The following is a 27,161-nucleotide window of genomic DNA, read 5'->3' on the forward strand; positions in this document are numbered from 1 at the left end:
ATAAAGTAAAATACGATATTGTTCACTTCCAGATACCTGTGACTAAATGTTTTGTGCCATTGCAGATCTGTAAGTTGTAATGTGTAAACTCTTTTTCTCTCATTTGGAGTCGCTGTAACAGTGAACTTTCCTCACTGTGGGATAAATAAAGTTCATTTTTTCTTATCTCATCTTATCTCATCTTAACTGGGGTATAAAATTGTTCAAAATTACACCTATTTCTCTGAAAAATTTCAGTTTGTTCATGGTTTGCAAAAAGATAGTTCTTTAAGTTGAACATTTTCAGAATGTACTTTTTTGCACTAAAGCAAAGGGAAATATTTGGAGTTATTAGTAGGTTATCATGCTGTGATTTTACTGGTCACTTGAGATCAAATTAGTGACGTGGCCCCATTTGATACGTCTGGTCTAGTGCTTTGTAAAGGTGTTTAACAAACAAGGAATAAGTGCCTGAGTACTTCTTCTGAAAACTTGGAAAATCTATCATTTGTCTTTGAGGAAGCAGTAAAAAGAAAGCTTCAAGGCTCTGGAGCTTTCTTTCCAGGTCTCATCCTGCTAAACAAAAGTTGGTACTGAAACCCCTGTTGCTGTCTGTCTTCCTCCAGAGGTGTCGGCCAGCTTCAAGTCTGGATCCTCTGTCAGCTACACCTTCAAAGAACCCTACGAGCTGAGCAGGAACAGCAGCGCTCTGCCATCCTCCATCTACTCCGACATGACGCTGAGAGGAGAGAACATCTCGCTGAGCTTCAGAACCAACCAGAGTCCTGCTCTGCTGCTCTACGTCAGCTCCTACTACAGAGAGTACCTGGCCCTGCTCGTCAACAAGCACGGTGAGGAGGACGCGACACTTTTATTTGAAGGAGTTAGTTTGAAGTCTCTTTTAAATCTTATCAGCGTCCACCTCTCTATCCAGCAGTTTAATATTTCGATTGAAAATAGGACAGCAGAAAGTTCAGATGAAATCCATCTATGTCACATCTCCTCTTATTTATTTCTGTCATCATCATGTATTTTTCATCTTCTGGACTTTAGGCTGACATCGTCTATTAATTCATTAAAAGCTTGTTATAAGCCTCCTTTTATGGTTACCTCTTGTTCTTCCAGCCTCTGAACATCTTCTGTTATTTCTCTTTCTTGTTAACTCTTTCTTCATTTCTGTCTTTTTCTTTCTCAGTCGTTGATCATTATGTTTGTTCACATTTTCACATGTAACATATTCATGGGTGGCACAACTCTCATCTTTTAACTCTACATTCATTTTGAGTCTCAGCTACACAACTGTAAAATTTCATAATAGTTATTGTGTTGATAAAGTCTACTCACAGACAGACAACCAGTACAAAACAGAAACAGAGTACAATCCTGTCCAATAATTATTCATATTTGCTTTAGTTGTAAGTGGAACAATCGAGTATTTGTTCATGTATATGATTAAAAACTAACAATTTGCATTACCTCTGCTGAAAATACAGGTTTTAGAGTAGAAAGTTGATGCAACAAAAGTCTATACAGTTTACAGATTTTCAAATTTGTTTCAGTAAGTTGCATATTGAACTGTTTTTATTGGCAGACTAAATCGTTCTCAGCATTGAGGATGCCAATGGTGCTTAAATGTCTTCAATGAGTTTTGGGTTGTTACCATGCTGGAATATACCTCTTCTGCCAAAATCCTGAATACTTTAATCATCTTGTTATCCAGCATTTTGGTTTAGTCACAAGTTTCCATGGATCCATCTATTATTGTATTCTCTTATAGCCCCATGCCACCACACTCCCACCTCCGTGCTTCACTGTCAGGACGATGCATTCACTGTGGTGGTCCTCGTCAGGTTCATACCAAACACGCTGGACCAGATCTGAGCTGAAGAAAATTGTCTTGATCTTGTCTGACCAAATAATGTGATCAGAATATTCATCCAGTTTCTTTTCATGCTCTTTAGCTAAGTTTAATCCTGCCGTTTTGTGCCCAAGAACAATTTTGTTTTTTTTCTTGGAGACTGGCAATAGAGGGTTCCATTGTGCAATATCTTTTCTATTGTCTGAGCTGTCACAGAAACTGTGATTTCCACTAATAACCCTTGTCTGAAGTACTCGTCATACCTTTTTCAGAGCTCGATTGTGCAAATGGCACACTGTCATTTCAGGAGGACACCTTGGCTCTGATTAGTGGCTCATTTTATACTTTGTGATTACTGCTGATTTTCGTCGGTCACTGATCTTTCTGTATCCTTTTCCATCCCTGTGAAGAATGACAATCAGGTTTTCTCTGTTTTTCTGCCAATTATTTTCCATCTGGAGGTATGGTGCAGACATAGACACAGCTTGCTGAGGCAAGGCAAATTTATTTGTGTAGCACAAGGGAATTCAAGCTGCTTTACAATGGCAAAGAAATACATTCAGAAAATTCATTATAAAGATGATTTCAAAGTAAGTGTTTAGATCATCATAGAAATAAAGCATAAAAGTGCATTAAAAGTCAAGAAAATAGATGGAGCATCTAAGAGAAAGCTGCAGTAAACATTATGGTTTTCAGGCCCAATTTAAAAGAGCCTTCCTGAACATCTGAGGTCTGCTCAGGTATTCAGGAAGTTTGTTTCACAGCTGAGGAGCACAATAGCTGAATGCTGCTTCACTATTTTTGGTTCTGGTTCTGAGAACACAGTAAACCTGTCCCTGATGTTCTGAGGGCTCTGGATGCTTCATATGGAGCTAGTAAATTCAGGATGTATTTTGGTCTCAAACCATTCAATGTTTTGTAGATCAGGAGTAAGATTTTGAAGTCTGTCCTTTGACTAAGAGTAAGCCAGTGTAGTGATTTGAGGTGTAATATAGTCCAGTTTCCTGGTGTTCGTTAGGAGTCTGGCACTTGTGAAGACACCATTACAATAATCTAACCTACTGAAAATAAATGCATGAACAAGATTCTCTAGACAGGAAACTCTTGATTCTAGCAATGTTCTTCAGGTGGGAGTGGGTAGATTTAGTTACAGCTGCAGTTAGGCTGATTGGATATCACAGATGTACTCAGTTTCCTTCAGTGATCCCAGGTTTGTGTGTGGGTGATCATAGGTGTATTCACTTATGTTTCTACTTTTAGAGGCTGTATTTTCATTATAGTCTTTCTCAAGGGTTTGTTTTTGATTGTGCATAAAAAGGAACACTACCTTTTCAAATTAGAAGTAATGCAAACATTGAGAAGCGATGGAATTTAGAGACATTTGCGATTTTAGAGACATTGCACAAGGGTGAACCCACTTATGTTTTATACCGTATAAATACCTGCTATTGCCTTTGTGTTAGTTTCTGCCAACAGACTCACAAGGTGAAAACAATAACAGGTTTGCTGTCACAGTAAAAATCTCTTCGAGTCCTTTCCTGTTTCGATGCTCTTCCTCCCACGACTTTTTTCAATTAATTGCCTCCTCTTATCTTCTCTCCCTTTTCCTGTCATCTCCTCCTGATATTGACCTCTCCTGCTCCTCCTCTCGCTCTCCTTTGCTGCTGTGTAGCTTTACCAAGATCTGTCAGAATCTGTCAGATCTTTCCTGTCTCTAGATTCCCCCTTGTCAGCCTCTACTGCCTTTTAATCCATCCAGCTAGTAGGTGGAAAAAAAGAGTGTTCACTGGTCTTATCATTGAGACCTGATGAGCGACCCTGCAGTGATAAGAATTTGGTGGGCTGATTTGCTGAAATAAACAGCTTAAAAATCGCTAAAATGTTGTGTTAAACAAAATATAGTGTGGCTTTTAAGAGTGGTAGCATAAATACTTTGATGTAGAATTACATTTTCAGCATCCAGGAGTCCAATAAAATTGTATTTTTGCAGCTAGATTAGCTGCAAACTGATTTTTTTTGTTGTTGTTAATAACACAGAGAAAGCTGATGGACAGCAGGGCATTAAGATTTCATGCTGACCATGAAGTCACGCTCTTAAACTGAAGGATTTGGTTAAACCTTCTCTTTTTCCCACTCATTTCTTATTACCTTTTTCCCCCTCTACTGCAGTTAGGGGGAAACCTCTGCAGTAGACCTCTTAAACCTCTTTAGCTCAAAGAAATGCTTAGTCAGTCACCTGAGTCTTGTTTTTGGGAATTCATGCATGTATTATGAGAAAATGCAGCGAAGTGAATGAGCTCTTGCATCTATTAGGGATTCCTTGTTTTGTAAATGCACCTTGTAATATAATGAAGAACGTAGTGTATCATAATGATAAAATGTTCCTTATGAGATTAATTAAAACTGAATATTATAATAATGCTAATATGTATGCAATCAAAGGACGGTTTCTTATCCGTCTTTTAAATCTTCAAAGCCCTAAGAAATAACAGCACTTTCATTAAATTTCCCCTTAATGCTCTGACTATTAGAAAAATTAATTAGATTTGGACTTTTGTTATTGATAGGGAATTACAGCGTAATCCTCTTAGCAGGGAGAGCTTTATTAACTCAGATACTCATCATTCTGATTCATCACAGAGGTGAAATACACATCCTTAAAGGGGAGAAAGATTAGAGAAGTTGACCTTGATGTTTTTATCAAGAGAGAGAGAAAAAACTGGAAGCTGGAAAAACTTTGTCTTTGTGTGTGTCTTCTACTTGAAGATAAGCTGGAGGTGAGATACAGGCTGGACAGCAGCAGAGAAGCTGAAGTGTTGAGGAGCAAAGTGAGGAGTTTGGCCAACGGACAGCTGCACACCATTACCATCAGGAGACTGTCGGACTCTGTGTCTGTGCAGGTAAAAAAACACACCACAATGTTGCACAGCATTACCCAGAAAATGCACCAAGAGCCACAGAGAGCTGAATAAATAATCATGTTTTGGGAGATTGGGACTGAATTAATGAAAACAAATGGAGCAAATGAAGATTTCAGGGAGCACAAAATGATTTCAGGGTTCTATTTATTATCAGAAACACGGGAGCAGGATTCCATTTTCACACAAGTGAAGACAAAATCATGATTTTTATTCAAACTTGGAGGACATTGAGGTCTCAAGGCCTCATTGAAAAGGTAAGAAAATAAAAGATGTCCTCACAAAAAAAAGAAACTTGGATGATAGTAGCAACTAGAAAAACACTCAGAGCACAGCACTCCGCCAAGGCTTTTCATTTTCCCATGTGGTATTGTCAGATATGCAGTAATATTTGATGAAATGCAACATTTCTTTATTAGTTATTGATGATCAGAAATCACAACAACACAGAATGTGGCCATTTAAAATAGATGTACCCACAAACAAAATGACCTGTGTTGCATGTGTACGTTATGTACGGATACCAAACGATCTAAATATGTAGTGGGCGGTGGGAATTGATGGGACTTGGAAACACCCCCACAATTTAATCAGTTGTTCCTTGTATCATTTCCGATGATAAGTCCCCATGAATCTGCAACGGTCGATTTGTAATAGGATCCCTATCATGTGATCATCAGCAGGCAGCTGATGCAGTGTTTGCTTGTTGTCATAGTTACAGTAACACTGTGCTGCTATCTAATTAGGTGGTCCTTGTGTCATTTCTGACCGTCCCTGAAAATTTCATGTAAATACATTAGTCTATTTTTAAATAGGCTGCACAGTGGGCTAGTGGTTAGCACTTTCGCCTTGCAGTAAGAAGATTCCCGGTTCAAATCCTGGCCTGGGATCTTTCTGCATGGAGTTTGCATGTTCTCCCTGTGCATGTGTGGATTTTCTCCAGGCACTCCGGCTTCCCCCCACAGTCCAAAAATATGCTGAGGTTAATTGATGACTCTAAATTGCCCGTAGGTGTGAATGTGAGTGTGATTGTTTGTCTGTACAGCCATGGCCATAAGTTTGGACACAAGTACCATGACGCTTGTGAATCTTAGAAAATACCACAAAATTGTCACTTACAATACAGTACACAACTCCTGAGAACTATATTAAGTTTCATATTTTAAAAAAAAACATCAAAAGAGTTTGGTGTCATTTTGTTATTCTTACCAAATTCGGTTGTGAAAGTACTGCATTTTTTTGTTATTTTCTTCTAATATTATGTTTTGGGAACAAAGTTGTTCCAATTGTTGGAATTTATTGATAATATTATATCCCTTGTTGATTTGTTGACTAATTAAACTGGTGCTGTCAAAAAATATTAGTTATGTTCTGTAATAGACATCAAAACAGACATAGTAAGTCATGCTGTGTCCAAACTTATGGCCATGGCTGTATATGTAGCCCTGCAACAGACTGGCAACCTGTCCAGGGTGCCTTTGTCCGAGTCAGCTGGATTAGGCTCCAGCACCCCCCGCAACTCTAGTGAGGATAAAACGGTGTATAGAGAATGGATGGATGAATTTAAATAATGTTACGAACAGACAGACAGATGCAGATCATCACATAACTCCGCTGTGTTCCTTGGCAGAGTAATAAAATGACTGAAAGGCCAAGGTAATAAAATAATAAGGCCAATAACTGGATCATTTATGGTGTGAAAACAAACGAATCAACTAAAACAAGAGAAGGTGAAAGTAAAATAAGAAGCTAAAATCAGATCTGCCCTAAAAATAGAATTTCTCAAACTTTTCTGCAGGATATTCCATGTTGCAAGTGTACAGTGAGTAAAACTGTATTTTCCATGCTCATTAAAAACGGCCAAAACCAGTAAAAACTTCTCTCATAAGTAGAAAAGCTGCTCACTCTCACTTTTGGCAGCCTCAAACTGATAGCCGAATGCTCTTTCAAGAGTCATTTTCTTAGACTTAGTCTGTTTTTTAAAACAATATGGTGTGCATTATTTAAAAAAAAAGTTAAATATGTTAATCATCTCCTTTGAGAGTTCGATATTTGCAGGGCTTACATTATTCATGCACTTTTCCACTGTCCTTTCACAACTTGCCAGTCAGAAATTTGTGGAAAACGCCCACTTGTTCAGATCCACCTCATGAAATGGCGCATGCTCACGCTCAAGTGCAGACTTCCAGACTTCCAGACTGAAGAGTACTTGAAGTTGTTTTCTGTTGGCTCAGACATCTTTTATGCTTCCTATACTTATAAAAAGGTTGCCTCTTCACGGATGTGGTCAGCCGCACGTTATGCTGATTACATTTCAACAGTCTCCACCCAGTTTCAAGGTGAAAAAAAGAGAAACTAAATCCCTCCTGCAGCTTCATCATGTTTTCCACCTATATGCTGTGTTCTAAACATCCCAAAGTATAGATGAATACTCAGCTTTCATTTTTCACGAGCTGAGCTTGATAATATTTGCGCCTGACATTCAGCAAATTTAAGCTTTGCTTTTCAGTGTTGTTGCAGTCAGGTTCAACAGCGTCAATGAATTTAATTTGCTCTTTTCTGTGTACAATGTTTATCTTTAGTAGAAACAGTCCAAAAAGATATCACCACAACATGCTATTTTTGTCAAAATTCCACTTGTTTCCCATGAAAATATGACAATTTTGAACATTTAATATGATTTGTTTTCCCAATCATGAAACAGTAAGTCGCCACATTTGGTCATTTGAAGACAACCAAATGTGTGTGTTTGTCTCATTTCTACACCACTATGTTGTTGCTCTCGATAATATAATAAACTCCCTGTGTTTTAAGCTGAGTTACAGCAGGTCACCAGGAACAAACTACCAATTAAAACCACTCACAATGAAATATGAAGCATCCAGATCAAATCTGGATCTACTGAGTGTCTCATCTTGTTAACAACCTCACATGATGCATGAGGTAAACTCCATCTAACCAGGAGCCTGAATGTTGCTATAATTATCAACACTGTGAGATGAAATACAAGGTGACTTCGTCTTGATTCACTGTGTTGAGGCACCAGTGATATATGAGTTGCATCTCATCTTGCCGGTTTCCATCACCTTGAATCATTGTATTGTTAGCAACATGCTTCTGGGACGTCAGATGAACTTTCAGCCGGCTGTTTCCTAAAGGGGCAGTGGGATGCAATCTCCACTACATCATATCTCCTCTGACCAGCTGAAAAATGACCCACAGAGGACTAAATCACTTTGGGCTACTAATAAACGTGTCCTCGGTTTCCATGCTGGTATATTAGAGACCGAGGTGCAGTGTTTACTCCCTTTTAGGGTTACTAACAACACTCTAATAGAGCTTTAAAATAGTACATCACACTTTGTCAGTGATAGAAAAATTAAGCACTAACTTAAATCATTGTCTCCGCAGCACAACTCATCAAGACATCAAAGTGCATTCCCTGTTCAGATGATGGAATAAAAACACTCCAGGTGATAATATGGGAAAATCTATTCTTAAATAAATCATGTCAATTTAAGGCGGTGTGAACTTCACCTGGAGCTTTTTGTTTTATTATCAGAGCAACCTTGTTTGCAAAATGCTCTCTACCATCTACATACAATAAGTGAGTTTCTTCAAACCACTGATAGGTAGGGGTGCTCTGATCCAGTTTCAAAAATCTGGATTGGGGCTACTCAAGGCATTTTCTAACTGATTTGTATCAACATGAAGCTAAATTCCTATTTATCCTATCACAGGTGTCATAAAATGTAGAGCACATTTTGTAGCAGGACAATAGGGATGGAAATTTTAAATAGGTTTATTAATCAATAATTAGCAGCCTAATTAATCCTTCATCTAATAACAGAGCACAATGGACATTTGCCTTATGCAAACATGTTTCTGTCAACTTTCACATGAAGTTATTTCTGTTATGTATTGATGGAGAAATAGCCCACATATTGTCACTACTGTTACATGTCACCAGACTCATCCTTTGTTACTGTCTGCCATACCCCCGTCTTACCTCCTGTTATCCAATTGCACTTTTGTTCTGTTGTCTTACCCTCGATTGAACTATACGCAAATTAACCACTGTCTACCTTAGTATTTACTTACAACCCCCCAACCTTTCCTCTGAGATGTTCCTTTTGTTTTACCCTCTGTATTTGCATACAGCCCCTCCCTACCCTCTGATATTCCTATAAATTGGGAAATCTCCAAATGTTCTGGGTCGGCTTATCTTCACAGGCTCATGCTCTGTGTTTGTAAGCCCACCGTATGCCGGAATACCAATAAACACCCCACTACAGCAAACTTTGCAGAACCAAGAGTGAAATTTCCTCAACAGTATGCCACTGAGCTATAGGAACTCTATACGAGTCAATCACAGTTTGTTTTAAACACACAAACTGTGACTGGAGGTCATTAAGCTGCACAAAAGTCTTTATCATGGTGGCCCTTGTTAAAAAAAAATGCTATTATGAGTGATCACCTGCTTGAGTTGCTACAGTACTAAACAGTAAGAGACTCTACCTGGTGGTGAAGCCAAGTACGACAGCTAATCTACATTTTCTGACGTGTGTAGAGACTATCATCTTGTGGGACTTGTGGAGCCACATTGCATTTTACCATCTCCACACTACATTTGAAACAGAAGCTTTACAACAACGTTTACGACCACCTGTGTAGCATTAGGGTGATATCAGCTAAAATGGGCCACTTTTTGGTAAATCGCTTAAATTGCAGTGTGGATTTGAATCTTATCTCCGCCCACAAAAACTACCACAGACCAATAAAATCTGTTGTTTCATGTTAAGTACAGTTGTGGCAAACATTTGAGACCATTTGCTGTCACTGGCTCTAAAAATCAGAGGGGCTAGGACATCCAAAGCTTAAATGGCCCATTTTAGCTGATATCACCCTAAGTGTAGCATTAAGGAACAACTTGGATGTAGAAAAGTATTGCGGAGCTATTCACTTATTAATTATAGACATTCTATTGACTTTAATAACGTTAATGTAAGTAGAGTGTGTATGTTCTCAAAAAATTGTGTTCACTTAGGACTTGATGTCAGCAGATGCTGAGCATTTAATGACTCAGGGACATTCCTATTGGTAGGTGTTGGTGTTTCAAATTGTAGGGATACATTTTTAAAAATTAAACTTTTCATGTAGTGAAAAGACTTCCAGTGAATGTCTATTCAATCAACTTTCAAGTCTATAGTTAAAGAGTCATTTTAAGTTTATGTTTTATTGCTCTCTCTGGGTATAGGAAGCATATTTACGTAATCAACCAGACTGTTAACCGTAACTCTGAAAAGTCCTAAATGCAGAACATGCAGCAGACAGGAAAGTGAAGCAAACAAGAGTTAAACTTTGATAAAACTTTGTCAAGGTGTTAACAAGGGCTGACAGAGAAACTAGCAGAAGGCAACCAGGGAGTTCAGGTGAAAGAGTAGGTTAAACAAAGTTCAACAAAAGAGTCCAAAGAGGGGAAAAAAATGGATCCAAACACAACTGGGAGGCACAATAGAGCATAAGGAAGGGCACAAAGGTATACAAAGGAACACAGACAGGAACTCAGGCAGGTAAAACAGACATACTGGCAAAGGACAGCGGGAGAGACCAGGCTAAATATACCAAAGTAAATAGAAACAACTGGAATCAGGACAAAAGTACAATCAACTAAGATGCACAAGAAAACTAAATATTAAAGAGTGACTGGCACAGACAAAGAAGCAGAGAGAAACACAAAGAAAATGAAAACATAGTAGAAAAAGAAGAAAAACAGGAGATTTGAATCTGACCACAAGAATGATAAAGTGGGAAACTATGAAATAGCTATGTTCACTACAAGTCACTGGGTTTTAATCTTTACTTTTTTTGCACATTTGGGAGCAAATTTACTTCAACACTTCAAACGCATCAAGTGACTCTGCAGATTACAGACATGTCAATAAACCACATCTTCCAAATTTGTAGGAGAACAAATGGTGGCTGCTAAAAAGGAGCAAATGCAAAGGCCCCTGTGTTTGTGTTTGAGATGTACAGCCGTGTTTTTGAGTGTGTTTAGAGCCAGTTTGGTTCATCTGTTATGGACTATTGCAACTTGGCAGAAGGGAATCCACGCTCCTTAGATATAAAGTGCTCATTTTGACTTAAGACAAAATGGTTCTTAATTTCATTCAATCGTACACTAATAAAAACAGAACTTTGTAATTATATTATATTCCATACCTATTGTCTCATTCCTACACACTGGACCTTTACTAATTTATTTATTTTATCTTGTTTTCAGATGGGATGTATATCAATAAGCTGTGTTTTATCAAATTGCCTCCAACAAAATGAACTGACAGACAAAAACCTCAGGCCCACATGGTAATATGTTGGCACAGGAGTGCTGGTCAGTGTCTGGTCTAAACTATCAATGTTTGCTTCAGGCTACCTCAATAGTTATCCAGTTATATCAGCATTACCACTGGGAGCTCATCACTTTTTCTTTTTTGGCTCAAACTGCAACTGAAGGCCAGCAAAACTGAAAACAACTCTCAGGTGGCCTAAGTTCCTTTGTAAGGTGTTTCAAATTTAACTTATTTTAATGTAGCAGTCTGTGTTTAGTTTATTCTGCACAAACTTCAACTGCATCTATATGGACATACATAACTTGATAGCAAGATACACCAACTGTACTTCGGCATTTCTATCTCTCCTGAATGATTTCACACTTGCTGAAGAACCACAGCTCTCTTTAATTCCAGACCCTTTACCTCCTCTCTTGTATCTGTCCATGAACTGTCGAATTGTAGCTTTACTTATAGCAATTTGATATGTTGGACCATCAGAATGAAGTATTTCAGCATATACTGGATTGACTGCCTTAAGTTTTGTTCAGAGATTTATGATTCAAGGCGATGTACTTACGTTTGCTTTGCTACATCTCACCTCACTCTGTGTTCCTTTTTAAACACATCCATAGAGATGAGACTTCAACCTGCAGCTCACGACCCTTTCACACACCACTCCAAAACCTGACAGAAATATAGAGCAAAAATATTAGCAATAAACTGAAACATCCCTTTTCATGTTTTCTCTCACCAAAATAATTCACAAACGAACACACACAAGACGTAGTGCTTTAGACAGAAAGGTGAGTCTGTATCATTTGAATTAAGATTAAAAAAAGAAGTATGCGACCCTAATTAAGTGTTATTTCAAATCTGGTGATACACTAAAGAAGTAATCAGTATTTATAATTGCTACTTACAAAGCTTAGACTGTCTGACTGAAAACTAAAACATAAGCTTTGGTGTTAAACAGCATTTGAATTCTAAAGTTCAGTTGGAAACTTCAGGTTTCAGTTCAGACCAGCTCTCCTCTTCAGCCACATGGTGAGGCTTTCTGTAGACCCGCCCTCATTAAAATGACTGAATGTTTTTCATTGCAAGTATGGCTTATTTCCCAAGCTGAGCTGGTGAGATGAAACATAAAGGAAACAGCTGCACAGTTCTAAAAAAAAAAAAAAAAAAAAAAACTACAAGCAAATGGAAAGGAAATAGCTGCTGTTTGGATACTGAAGGAAGTAGTGGCTGGTAAAAAAATAAAATGACTCTTTTGAAAATTGGTACCTGACAAAATCTGAATGCCATTAGTCTGTTAAGGAGACAGGAAACAACAAAATCTTTATATTTTTTTTTTCCTTTCAGATTGACCAGAATGCCAAAGAGGACTTCAACCTGACATCTGATGGAGAATTTAATGCAATCAAGTCACTGGTTTTGGGCAGAGTGCATGGTGAGTAGGAGGCAGTAAGAGCAGCATAGAGACCCTGTTGGTTTGCAAGCACTCAGCCTGACATTCATTTTAATAAAAGCTCTGAGATGTTTGACCTCATCTGACACTCAGCATGTGCTTTCTGTGAAATTTTACTCAAGTTCCTGCTGGGACGCAGCTCTGTACACTATATTAAATCTTTTTGTTTGAGTTTTTAATGGCATTTCACCAAATTTGAGCACGAGCAGGCATACACAAGAATAGACAATAAATTAAGGGAGATATCCCATTGATTTGTGTGCTATTATTTTGAAGCTGATTTTAAGTGGTCACTTAGACCATTCTTGAAAACACAAAACTTTGAACCCATTTTTCTCAAAAACTAACATTCAAACCACCACTGTAACATTATATTTGGGTTGTGGGTTAGAGCACTTCACCACTAAAATCTAGACCATAAAATATTACAGAAATTATATAAAACTCAGTTTGGGTCTTTTGTGGGTTAGGCCACTCTGCTTCTAACTCCCTCAATTTTTGAAACTGGATTTGGTAAAATGGTAGCAATTTGTCAATGTTAAGGTAGCCAGGCCTTAAAATGTATCTGCTTTATCGCCCATTTTCCTCTAAATGGGACCATATTTTACTAAATGAACACTCTGTTTTATTGAAGAGTTAAAACTAGCTTTTGAGACCATAAACCCATTGGAGAATGTTTACTGAGGTAACAAACTGAGTAAGAATTAGGGCCATTTTCTCATAGACTTCTATGCAGTCTGACTTCTTTTTGCCACCAATGGCGTCACCCCCTGCTGGCTGATAAAAACACTAACATATAAGGTACTTTTACATTGACTTCACCTTTTAAGATCTTCAGAAATAAATGTCGCCCAAAGCTGTTAGGATGAAGATGAAAATATCTACCGCTTCATCATCCTGAGTTGTGCTGAGTCAAGCTGCAAACACAAAACTACTTAAACTGGTAATTTCATCAGGTTCTTGTTATACTTGAACCTGACTCTGTAGAACAAGATGTTGTGGGCAGCTATAGAGTTGATGCTAATGCTAACAGACATGTAAAATTACTGCAGGAACCACATCTTGGACCCTTCAGTTATGCTATGTACTCTCGAGCACTCTCTGTTGCCCAGGTCTTAAATAAATAATCCCAAACAGAATAATAAGATAGCATATATTGCATTAGCTCACAAGAATGTTTGACCATATTTATTTCATACATAATCCACTTTCTTTTGTTTTCTCTGACTGAGTTTGTGAGGAATAGATTTCATGCTGCCCTAAGAGTCTTAAAAGAATTTCACTTTCTAATAGTAAAGAGGATAAACCAAAGAGAAGAAAGGAGGAAAGGTTGCCATGAACCTGCAATATTTTACCAAAACTACGGTAAGAAAAATGAAACAAAGAGCATTTCGTGGCTAATTTGGATAAGACTGCATGATGAGATACAGCATTATATTCCACACAAAACTGTCACATTTACCTTGTTGTATTGATGACCCTTTTTTGTTTTATTGTTTTTTTGTTTTGTTTTACAGAAGTGTATTATATTTGAGGCTGTGAAATAATCAGATAACTCCAGTTCCCTTTTGTGATCTCTAAGTTTTCTGGCCATTTTGCTGAGACATTCATAGTCAACCCTATTTTTACTGTATTGTATTTCCATTTGTTACTCTGTGTAAGTGAATTCAGCCAGAGACTGTTGAAAATGACTAGTTAAGCAACCTCTTGACTCTGAATTGTGTTGTGTTGGGTGGAGAAATGATGGATGAGAGGCCAGCTTCCATTTCTGCACTGGAGAGGAAGAGAATATATTTGTGGATCAGACAAACAGTTGGCTCGACAAAACTATTAAAGATCAACAAGTTGTGTTAGCACAACACTTCAATCGCTTGTTCACCAGTCACAATGCTGTGATTTAGGTCAGTGCAATGAAAAACATCTTCTTATTACGCCTTTTAGTAGCATTTCTCTAAGAACAGAAACTAAGATGAACACTAAGAACAATAATATGGTCATATACAAGCAATTACTGTACATAAATAAGGATGTAGCTACAGTGACTTCATCCATTGGCTTGCGTGCTTCCATTTTAAAACCTGTTCTATTGCATTTTGACTGTTGCCATCTTAGTATTTTGAAACTGAATGTAGGGAACAAGGGGTGCTTCTGACTGACAAAAAGCTACCATATTGTCTTGCCTCTGGTTTTTCAAACTCAAGGTGCTGCTTCATTGTCCATTTCCCTCTAAATGTGATGATAATTTCCAATATGAACACGTTGATGAATTGAAGGTGGCTTAAAACTAGCCACTGACATGATAAACTCATTGTCAAAATGTGTTCCGAGTAAGTAAATCATGTGAGAAATATTGCCATGTCCGCATATATCACGATACAACCAGATTTCTTTAGAAAGCAAAGTAGTCGCCCCCTACTGGCTGTTAGAAAGAATGCAGGTTTAAGGCACTTTAGCACTGGAAGGCTACACCCTGTATACAGGACGTATTGATATGAATTTGCCACATTTGTGTGATGCCTGTCTCAGACAACTTTATACAGCTACCTGTGGCATTCATCCAGTGAGAGAAGGTGTTTGTTGACCTAAACCACTAGATTTATAGCAAGTGATGTCAAACATTGTGCAAGCTTTGTTAAATTTAACTGAGTGGACTTGATTAGGTTGCATTTCCTCATACATTACAGTATAAATAGCTGAAGCTTTGGCAGCAGGCTGAGCTGAAATTCTGTTAAGTGTGCAGTGTGGGTCATTTTTGGCCCGAAAACATCCATAATTAATTAATTTCCAAACCCTAAGTGAAAAATTAATTACTTGTAAGAACTAGCGACAAAGGACAAAGACCTTAGATTGTTGTATTAATACATTTTGGGAGCATGTAATATTATATTTTTCTTTTGTAAAACCTCAGCTGTAGCTCCAGCATACCATGTCACCATCACCACCTTTACATAAGAGTCCATGTAATAGATGTTTCACTGCAAATAGTCACCAACCCAGGTTGCTTTGGTGCCATGATTTATCCGCTTAACCGTGGAGTCCTGGACAGTGATCTCCAAAAGTGTTGGGATGGGACAGTAATTGGCACTTTCACGACTTATTCATGTTCTCGCAGAGCAGCTCCATCAAAGACAAACTGACATAAACTGTGAATAGACCGAAAGACTGGGAGGCTGCAGTCATAGCTAACACAGATAAGAGTCACAACAACTGTTCTGTTGATTTAAATGGAATTACAGCAGCTATTATTATATATTGGTAAAAACACAAGTCATGTATTTATAGCAGCTTTCATAAGGGCTGTCTGTCACTACTGTCAAGTTATATCAAGTTTTAAAAAAATGACTCATTTTGCATAGATATAGCTTGTTGAAGTTTTAGAGTCCCTTTGCTAGAGTCTTGTAATGTGTTGTGCACAATAACCAGCAGTACATGTAACTGTTGATTATGTATCATTAAACTACACCCCACTGTTTGTGCTTTTATTGATGCAGTTTATTGAGTGTTCGACATTGTAGTAATAGTCTATATGGAAGGTCCTTAATCTCAGGACGCTTATAGCTCCACACAAGAACATGAAATTATGCTATTCTTTTCATTCTTTTTATTAAATGCAACAGAGATTGACTGAGGCTGCAACTGATGTTTGAGAGGCTTCTTGATGCTGAGAAATTATAGTAATTTGCGCTAGCGGGCAATAAATTGGTCAATGTTGAACAGAAAAATGTCATTTCAGAACATTTTTTGTTTTGTAAATATTCACATCCGTTGCCATTTTTTTCATCCCAGTTAAAGCAAATGTGTAAACTAAATCTACATGCTATGTCACTCTGATGTAGAGCTCCAGTATGTTGTCACACAGCTCAGTGTTTCACAACCTATTTTAGCCCCGTCATGTCGGCACGTGACCCTTCCTGTCAAACCACAAGGAGGCAGAGAGTCGGATCAGGATCAGAAGAGCAGCAGGAAAGTAGATTTTCTGTCGCTCTCCTCCAGCCCTGTCATCCATCAGCCTGACTAATGGATCTGGATGGAATACAGAGCGACTGAGAGGTGAGGTGATGGGGTGAAAAAGCTGCGACAAGCTTCCAGGCTGCAGCGATGTTTCCCGCTGCTCTAATCAACATGCAGACCTGTCCTGGTAAAAAAAAAAAATCTACAGTCACCTCTCAGTCATTTCAACAGACACTGATGCTGCTGTTTACTGCGGGAATGTCGGCTTTCACAGCTGCTGTTTACGCCGCTGTGAAGGAGCGGAGGTGAATGATGGAGGAGTTGAAGTCAATGAAATGACCAGACAGAGGTGGAGAGTGCACATTTGTCTAGCAGAGTGATGGACTGGATGCAGAATAATTGACAGCCAGTCTGCTGTAAATGGAGGGCGGCGAGCACCTGCATGTCTGGCATTTTTTTATGATTGAATATTGATGGGCATCATGGATCCAGAATTGGCAGTCTCAGTTTTTTTTGTTGTGCTTCTTCTCTTAGGAAAGAAGACAAATACATGCACAACAGATTTTAAAATACACCAGTGAGTCAGGGAATCTGCCAGAGCATGCAAGCTTAGACGGAGGGGGGAGGCTATCAGAAAGATTATGCTGTTCCCTAAAGGGTTGACTTATTCACTATAAGTGTTGCAGGAAAATGGAAAACCCTGGCAGGAAATGATTTAATGGAAGATTTGTCACCTTTTAATTCCCATGGTGGGTGATAATCAGCCCCTGTAGCTGACTGTTGCCTGCAGAAGTTGTCATTTAGTGTGAGACAGTTTGCCATAGACACAGATGTGAGTGTCTAAACACGTGTCCCTGCTGGCCCTCGACATTTTTTTTTCCACAAAGGATGCTACTGCTGGTTAACAGATCCACTACTCTGGTTAAAATGTCTCAATAACTAATAGGTTGCAGTGGAATCTGGTACAGACACTCATGTCCCCGTTGGTATGGACGTTATTTTAGCTTTTTATCAAGCATAACTACAAAATTAATCACATCTGTTTCAGCTGCACACTGTGCCAACTGTAATTAGTACGTTTTCATGTGCCAACATGCCAAAAAAAGATGGTTAAAATACTTGTTTTACATTACTTTGGTAGTGCTGCCATCGTGAACACATTAACTTACCCATGTTAGCGTTTCATTTAAAGTAGAACTGCACAGCCTCACAGAGCTCCAGTCCTTCCTTCATCTATTTAAAAAGGCTGTTAGATTATAATATGCAGATACTGTAATATTAAATTCATAGAGATTCTATTTCACACACTATTTCACAACACAAACATGTCTGCTAGGAAAAAAATCCGGGAAAAAATGGTTTATTCTAAAAAAAAAAATGCAAACAAACATATGATTTACTATAAAAAATAGTCCATAAGTATCAAACTCAGTGCTGACAAATGTGACATAATCATGCATGTTTCAGCTCAGCCTCTCTTATTGTAGTTAAATTCCTTTTACTCTTTCAGTTTGAATGGAAACCAGTACAATCTTTCCAAATTTGCATTAATAAACTGTGCATTGGAAAGAATTTGTTTAATGTACTTTGGACAACTAACTTAGTTATTTACACAATTACCAAAAAGCCAGTTGGATAAGGGACTGCAGATTAAAATTAGCTTAATGCTAACTCTGGTACAATGCATCAAATGGAAACATTTATGCTTAATATTGTACATGGTCCAATATCAGACATTCGTTTCCGACTTTGAGCCTGTCGATGACTTTCCTTTCAATCTGAGCGAACTCCAGATCTTGAACCATTCGTTCCAGGTTGCTGAGCTGGTTCGCCGTCTTGTCCAGGAGCTGGTCTTGGTAGCGTTTCTTGTTCAGCAGCAGGAGTGCTTTGTCTTTCTTGCAATCCTTCAGCAATTGCTGTTTATTATTATAAACTGATAATAATAATAATTTTGAACTATCAGATATTACATACTTTGATGTCCAGCCTAGTGGTTGCTCAAATGCAACATGAAGCTTCGTCCTCCACATGTCCCAAATAGCCATAAAACACCTTTTAAATTGAGATTGATTCATTTATTTATAATAAAGTGAATTTGACAAACAAGGGACATGATTGAAAGCAAAGTCAGTGATAATGTGTAAGTTAACTTCAGAGAAAACAAGGTTAAAGCATTCACAAAGTATCTAACAAAAGTGTGTGGGCTAGTTGGAATCAGGTGAATGATGGCACACCCCTCTGATGTCATCCCTCCACCTTATCTCCAGACCAGCAGTACAGCCAATCCCGTAGGCTATACAGCACACTCCTATTTGAACATATGGCAGTCACCCAAATACACACCCAGATACACTACTGTTCAAAAAGAGTCACTTGGAAATGTCCTTGTTTCTTTTTATAAGAAAGCATTTTTTTTTTTCAATGAAGATAACATTAAATGAATCAGAAAAACAATCTAGACATTGATAATGTCGTAAATGACTATTCTAGCTGGAACCGGCTGATTTTTAATGGAATATATATGCAGGGGTACAGAGGCTCATTTCCAGCAACCATCACTCCTGTGTTCTAATGCTACATTGTAATAGCTAATCATGTTGAAAGGCTAACTGATGATTACAAAATCCTTGTGCAATTATGGTAGCACATGAATAAAAATGTAAGTTTTCCAAGGAAAACAGGAACTTGTCTGGGTGACCCCCAACTTTTGAATGGTAGTGTATGTACAAAGCAAGGAGGCACACACAGAACACAGAAAAAACTATACGAATAGAAACGCAGTCGTAACAGTACATTTTAGATACATTTTCAGCACTTTTTCTATCATTGCGTTCGTCTCTCCAGAGTCCGATGACTTGGATCCAGACCTGGCCAGGTTGGCGTCTCTCGGTTTCGCCGGCTGTCTGTCGGTGGTTCAGTTTAATACCATCAGCCCTCTGAAAGCAGCTCTACTCCACCCGGACACCAGCCCTGTCATCATCAGCGGACCTTTGGTTCAGTCCAACTGTGGCTCCGCAGGTTCAGCCAATCCCTATGCAGAGGAGAACACACACCACCTGTCAGGTAAGAGATGGACTAGTCAGTTAGGTCTAAGAGACATCAGAACTATTGTTGTTTTATGTTTCACATATAGAACTTAATTTATCTGAAGGTTTAGAATACATTTTCTTTCACAGAAAACAAACTCCAAACACCCAAACTCCTGTCAGAAACGTTCAAATTTGACATTTAATATATATTTCTTTTTTGAGCTTTAAGTTTACTGTTATCCTTCAACAGAGGTCCAATGTGTATTTCTACCTGTCATTTGTTTGCATTCAGTTTTACAAGGAACAGCAAAAGACAGCTGAAGTTTGACTTTTAAGTACATGATAATGTAGAAGCTCTGAACTGGATGACAAACTCCCAAAAAAATACAGTCGAGCATTAGAGAAGATACGCTCCACTCTCTGTGCAGCTGACAGCAACAACAAAAAGGTGCAGTTTTGTTTGTCACACTGGATTCCTGAAAGTATCTCTGGTTTAACTTCTCAAACCTGAAGCCTTTATTATGTAGCATGACAAGCTCCACTGCTCCACTCACTCAGACAACTGGGGGGAAGAGAAAAAGAGAGCAAAATTTAAAGAGCCAGTCAATAATTTTAAAAAAGTGTACTTCTTCATACACGGGTTGGAGTCCAGTGTAGTAAATGGCTCTACAGCACTAGAGGGAAACTTATTGCAAGCCTATGATGCCACATAATCCAAATCTCTGTTCGGGTCTGCCTGCTTTGGAGCTTATTCCAGGATTACAGTTGCATGGATCTCCTGTTGACATTCCATATTTGTCTCAAAGCTGGATGAAAGCTGATTCTAAAAGCCTAATTAATCACATGGAATATGCTGCTTGTTTTTGGGAGACTAATGACACTGTGATCAATGCTTTAATTATTTCAGAACACATGAGATTCCTTTGCTTCTTCTGAGCTCACTCTCATCCAGTTGTAGATGTGTCCTTGTAATCCTTTAGAGAGCTGATGCTGTATTCTCTGTCTGATCTGAATTATATTCTGTTTTTGTGATTGATTTTCATTCCTGACTGTTTCTTTCTCTTATACTGTGGTCATTTTCCTGCTGTTTCCTGCTGTTGTACTTCTTGTACCTCCTACACATGATTTTTGCACTTTTCTCTTGTTCCTTTTTTTCCTTGGTGCCTTTCGGTTTTTCATTTTGGTCCTGCTATTTTCTTATTTTGCCCTCATATCCTCCTCTTCTACCCGCCTTTCCTCTTTCTCTGCTCTAGACCAGTCTGGTTCAGTGGGTTCAGGTCAACCTTTAGTCAATGCCATCAGGACTGACTCGGCTCTGATTGGAGGTACTGAACTTCTTTCACTGTTCTTGAACCTGTTTCTTGTTGTTTTTAAGCACTCTTTTGGTAATTATTATCAATCATGCTGCCTTTCGCCTATCAAAAAGTTCAATTTATTGGACTTTGGTGCATTTGGGATGAAGGACAAGTTTAAAGGTTTATTTGGGCGAGCAAAGTCATGACCAGATGTTTAACTCGAAGACAGAGTAACGTGATGTGCCAGGCAGGAGTCCATTTAAAACTCATTTAAAACTTTGTTCCTCTGCCTTCACAGACTGATACAAAGTGAAGACTCAAAAGGTTCAATCTATAATTGTGTAGATGGAAAAGTTGGGTCCCTGCGAAAAGTCATTTAAAACTGTCCAGTACACAAAGGGCAGCGCACCTCATTAAATCTATGCAGGGATGATTTGCTGATGAGAAAACTTCTCTCTTTTTTGCCATTATCTTAAAAAGCCTGGTCACTTTATAATGTAATGTCAAATTAAATTGATTTCAGGCGGATTTTACAATTCCAATTAAGTGAAACCTGCTCTCATTTTCCCAAATGTGCTCAACGAAGCAGAACCGGCTGAGAGATTCAAAAGATTTACAATGGTGTTTAATGTCATTAAAAAGGTAGATCAGCGAGATAATCAAAACATTAGGAAGTAAAATTACTGTATTACAAGAGAGGGATCATTGTTCTGATTACTAAGAAGCTGCTGCACATCTTTGAAGCACTTGTGCACAGTGAAATTTGAAGACATACCCGATATTGCAGCCTTTTTAAGTCTTGAAATCCCTCCACTTTGCAGGTGTCATCGCCGTGGTGATCTTTGTGATTGTGACTGGCCTGGCGATTACTGCCAGATTCCTCTACCGGAGGAAGGACACGTATCAAAACCAGGAAGTGAAGGGAGTCAAGCAGGACGAGAGCCCAGATTTTCCTTTCAATAACCAGGCTGACTCCCAGAGTCTCTCCACTGAAAACCCAAAGGAGTATTTCATTTAACTGGAGGCCCGATGACCTGATGTGCTGCTGAGTTTTAGGAGCTGAGAGGCTTCAGACAGGAGTGTCCATCACGTCTCAGGGCTTGGCAGTGCACTCAGGAGCCACTCAGACATTTTCTCACAGAAGTGGCTCTACACCACGAGGAGAGCAAAGAAGAACAATCCATGCAGTGTTGTCTCTCTGCTGCTTTGCTGTAAATTGTGAACATACTGATACAACCAGGCGACAGTGTTGGACTTTGAGGTGTTAATATACTCGTGTCAGCGACTGTAAATATTCTGAAATGTAAATGTTGAATTCACGTCTTTGTAACAATCTCTGGCTAATGTCACTTTGTCATATAGAAATGTTGAAAGTAGCGGAGGTGTCAGTATATTTATTGTGTGTGAGCAGGGAAATGTGAAGCTGTGTCTTTTTGTGGTTGGGTTTGACCCAGAGCGAGATGGAGGTGAACTCCATGAATTTAACAAGGTGTCTTACTAACCATACATAAATATTTTATCTTTACTTCTGAGTATTTTATTTTTTTGACTTCCCATCTTTTCTCCCACTTACTTGCTGTTTTGCTGCACAGCAAATATTTCAGTGGAGGATGATTCTTTCACCATATGACAAAACTGTTTCCAAAATTCTGAGCTTTTTTGTGGCTTTACCAAGCTTTAAAACTACATCTGATAATAAAAACTTGTCAAACAATTATGTGAATACTCAAAGCTCACTGATGGAGCGCTAATGTCCACCCAGGCCGGTGCATAATCACATGGTTTTAGAGGAAGTCATCTGGATCCACATCAGCATTAAACTGGCTCTTCGTTTGCCCATTCTTTTACTCCACCTGTCCACCCAGTTTCATGAAATTCAGCCTGGTGGTTGTGATGTAATCTTGCTGACATGCAAAACAAACAGCACTGAAAACTCAACCTCCTTGTTGGATGTAATAATGTGACAATGAACTGTGAATGTGAATCGACTGAATCTGCAGCTTCTCAGCTTTCAAGAGCTCTGTAGTGAGTTTAACCTCAATGGTTTGCGATCAAGCTCACGATTTAGTGTTGTGGTTCAATCTTAGTGTAGTTTTTGTAACCAACTGGCAGCTGTTAAGAGAAAAGTCCTACTGTGCACTGTCTAATCATCACCATAATGGCAGACGAACAGCATTAGCATCTGAACATCATAGAGCATTTAGCAGCTAAAGAGCCACATAGTTTTCTCAGGAGTTAGTAAATACCAAAACTAGAGCTAAAAAAAAAAGAATATTGGACATACAGTACTGGCCAAAAGTTTGGAAGCAACTTCAAGTTTCTGTTCACAATGTCTTTCTTGAACCCCATTATAAATTGTATGGATTTTGGGATGTGTTTGCTGCATGATCTGACTTTGGTTTCATTGATATGCACCATTTCCACAATTTACCTTTAGGTATACATTGATGTTACCAGACAACTGCTGAATAAATGTCAAAAGAAAAGAAAGGCTTAGTTTTAGAGTTGACAGATTTGCAAGTCACAACTTCAGTGCAAAAGTAAGAAACAAATAACAGTTTGCAATATTCACTTTAGCTCTTTGGCTTTTCAGAGTTTGCACACAAAAATCCCAATGAATCTCAACTGTGTCCATATCCCTAGACCTACCACAGAAACGGATAGAAAGAAACAGCTGAGTAAAGAAGCAAGAGTAGGAAAACTGTATTCTGAGTGACTCTATATAATAATCATGTTTATTTTGTTGCAGAGTGCACCAGTGAAACTACAGTCTTTTCTGTACAAATCTGATTTGGTTTCCAAACTTTTGGCCTGTCGTGTAGAATCCACAGAATGGACACAAACAAAAGTCCAAATGAACGATGTGACTCTGTCACTGCTTGGTGTGTAAACAAAATTTTCCATGAACTCAGTTCTAGCTGATTTGGTAAAACTCTACTAATAGCAGAGCAACTGGTGTGTCTTTTCAGTAGTTAGATAATCTGAACATTACCTTATAGAAGAGGAGATTACAGAATGAAAATACATGCCGACTTCTGAAAGTTGATATGTAACATTAAAATAGGTTTGTTTTGACATGCATCTTAAAGATTAGATCTTTATCCACGCAGTGGCCCACTGCACACACAGTTAGGCAATTTCCAAGCCAATCAGGGTCAAAATACTTATTAGCATTTGAGCTTGAAGCTAAAGACAGAACAGACCTTTGAGAGACAGCTACTCACCTCTGCACTGAAAGTTTCGCTGGAACTACAAAGTCATCTGAAGCTACAAAAGTTCACTTGGCACATATCAAAGTGGCCTCACTTATATAAAACAGTCCGAGAAACCCCCTTTGCACTAAAGAAGTTGTTTCTTTCTTAGCTTGATTCACCAAGAGAGTAAAACTTCTCTTCAAGGTATTCAAACAGTTTAGAAAAACTAGATCTCTGGTCTGTTGTTTGGATTTATATAGAAAGCTTTTGCATTTGTTTTTGACTGGTACAGTCAAGATAGAGATGGATTAACTTGGGCACACGGTTTATTAGATTTTTTTTTTTTAAGTATGAAAACTTATCGACAGGAAACCAACACAGATCCAAAGACCTTGACCATTTCTAGACTTCAGGCATATGTACGGTTCATTCAAAAGCCTTTACATCCCCTCTTTGCCTTTTCTTTGTATTGCTACTTAAAAGTTTAAATGTTGCCTGCCTGGAGCTTCGTCTCTGTCTCTCTAAACAGTGAAGCTTTTAACACAGACTGTATTACACCGTTTCTGTCTGTCGCCTCCTTCACTGCACGCAGAGACAGTTAATGTGTTTTCGAAAAAGGTAATCGGCTTCGATCTGACAGGTGGATTGTGATTCGCTTGAAAGCAGAGCAAGATGATGAGAACGAGACGGAAAGATAATCTGAGACACCGTGTCGAGCAGACGTGGTGATAATGAAAACACATTCTGATATTAATGCTGGAAAATGACGCGAATCTCTTCATGTGTTAATCCAGCTCGTGTGTAAAGAGTGCTGATGATAGAAGAAGCAGAGAGAGGATCGACAGCAGCTGTTTATCAAACACACCACCGTCTCTCTGCGAGAACCCCCGAAGCACAGATGGGATTTTAATGACAAAAAGTTGCTAAATCTTCAAAGAGCATCTTTAAACTTCATCACAGCAGCGAGTGATGGCAAGGTTTTGCTTCCTGTTGTGTCACAGTCGTCTCACTGTGGGCTTGATGCCGGAGTTAACAAGTAGCTGTCCCCACTGTGGATTCCTTCTGCAGCAGATGCTCACTTTTAACAGGCTGAGGAGTAAATCTGGATAAATAAACTAACTTAGTCTATAATCTGGCACGTACTGAAACATTCACAACTATTTGTTTATTAAGAATTTTCATTAACCCTAGAGGATGAATCATATGGTCTTTGGTGATTCTTGATTTTGTCCCCCTGTGTCACCATGAACTTGACATGTTTGTTTTTTAATTAATGTTCATGACAACTGTTTGGAAATGTTTTAAATAAATACAGCACAGCCGTGGTCCTCAGAGGATGAACTGTAATAACACAGCCTCATACCAAAATGTGTAAAAGCTACGTTGATCCATGGCGCAAAACATATTAGTTTCAGAATAAAGGCTGTGAATTTGTGAGATGCTTCAGTTTTTGGACGTATTCTTTTCTATTGTTTCACCCCGTGCATATTTTTGAATCATTTTTTGTTTTCAGACTCTTTCAGTCATTGTTTTCAGATGCCATTTTGTGTTGCTCTTTTTGAATCATTTTCTCCCACAGTTTTTGGTCATTTTTAGGCGCTGCTTTCAATCTTTTTCATGTGCTTTTTCGCTTATTTTCACCCATGGTTTTTTGTCATTTTGAGATGCTGTTTTCAGTCATTGGTGTCATGTCATTTTAGCGGTTTTTAGCCATTTTCCAGCAGCTGGTTTCAGCCCTTTTCAGCAGCCCTTTCAGTTGCCATTGTAAGCCTTTTAAAGTCACTGTTTTCAGCCATTTCCATGTGCTGTTTCCAATCATTGTTTTCTGTCATTGTTCTTGGTCACTGTTTCGAGCCTTTTTCAATCATGATTGTTGGTCAGTTTCTTTCGTTGTTCTCAGCTATTTTAAGTCACGGTTGTCACAATTTTCAGCCAGTTTTTAAACTATTTTTAGTTGTAGTTTTAGTTGTTTTAGCCATGTTCAGTCACAGATTCCAATCATTTTGAGTGGCTGAGAATGACTGTAAGCAGCAACTGAATACAATCACGCATTGCTTTGGTTTACACTTCAAAACTGCTTGGTTAAATTTAGCTACCAAAACCACTTGGTTAGGTTTAGGAAAAGATCACGATTTGGGTTAAAATACACCTGTAAAAATGTTAACCAACCTACAATAGGTTTCCAGGTTAATGGGTGACGATTCACACCACATGAAAAGCAACTTTACAGCCTTTGTTGTGGAAATCATACATTCAGGCTGTAGACCACCTCAACTATTTTTCATGTGAGACTGGGTTGTAACTCCATCGTCAGTCCAGTCACATCATCCTCAGCTGTGTAAAGTGTGAGCTGGCATATGCTAGCATGCTAACAGACTAAACTAAAAAGATGGTCAACAGTGTTCCAGATACACATGATGTGAGCATTTTCCTGAATGTTTCAACACTGGAAACCGCCAAAATGTTGTTTCTTTAGTACATAATTAAAAACAATGCGTCTGTACTTAAAATCAAATTATACCATGAAAGGACTTAAAGCAAAAGTCATCCAAAAAAGGCAAACCTGTAGTTTGACTTTATGCTTGATGAATATCCATCAAATCTTGATTGTTATACAGAACAACAGTGCTGTAACAGCTACATATTTGAGCCACTCCAGATACATTACAATATCAATATTTTGCTGACAGTAATTTAGTTTCATTTCTGGCAAGATTTGTAGTTAGGCTGAACAGATATGAGTGTAACAATTACAATGTAATGGTACATAGTACTGGTAAATAACAGTGATGTCAGTGAGTTTAAGTGACATGCCACAAAGAAAAGAAAATGTTATCCAGAAGATTTTAATCATGTTCTCGTCATTTGGTTACAGACAAATCCTGTTTGATGAAAATAAAAACGTTTTTTTCAGAGACTGACAAGATTTTATTTGGTTGTTTTTAAACTCAAATGGATGGGAGGACAGATACCTGTGTAACAACTGAAGAAGTCGTACAGTAATACTTTCCACATTTTGAAACCAACAAAATTAGAGAATTCTATTAATTCTGATGTGTGCTATAGTCTGATACATATTCAATTTGCAAGCTTTGTTGTGAAAACTAACCTGAAAAATGTTGAAAAAAAAATTATTCAGC

At 38.3% G+C, this 27,161-nt stretch overlaps 1 protein-coding gene across 1 annotated transcript in view; it reads left to right on the top strand.

Annotated features, from left to right (window-relative positions):
• LOC110953195 (contactin-associated protein-like 4) overlaps positions 1–26,938 on the top strand; it is a 180,053-nt gene extending 153,115 nt beyond the window's left edge. The window contains exons 19-24 of the mRNA XM_051952983.1: positions 606–830; positions 4,604–4,737; positions 12,447–12,534; positions 19,348–19,566; positions 20,786–20,857; positions 21,649–26,938. Of these exons, the coding sequence (XP_051808943.1) occupies positions 606–830; positions 4,604–4,737; positions 12,447–12,534; positions 19,348–19,566; positions 20,786–20,857; positions 21,649–21,845 (935 nt within the window). The 3' untranslated portion in view covers positions 21,846–26,938. The remainder of the gene's footprint in view (positions 1–605; positions 831–4,603; positions 4,738–12,446; positions 12,535–19,347; positions 19,567–20,785; positions 20,858–21,648) is intronic.
• The last annotated feature ends 223 nt before the right edge of the window (positions 26,939–27,161 follow it).

Source organism: Acanthochromis polyacanthus, chromosome 9 (genome assembly GCF_021347895.1).
Source record: "Acanthochromis polyacanthus isolate Apoly-LR-REF ecotype Palm Island chromosome 9, KAUST_Apoly_ChrSc, whole genome shotgun sequence".
NCBI lineage: Eukaryota > Metazoa > Chordata > Actinopteri > Pomacentridae > Acanthochromis > Acanthochromis polyacanthus.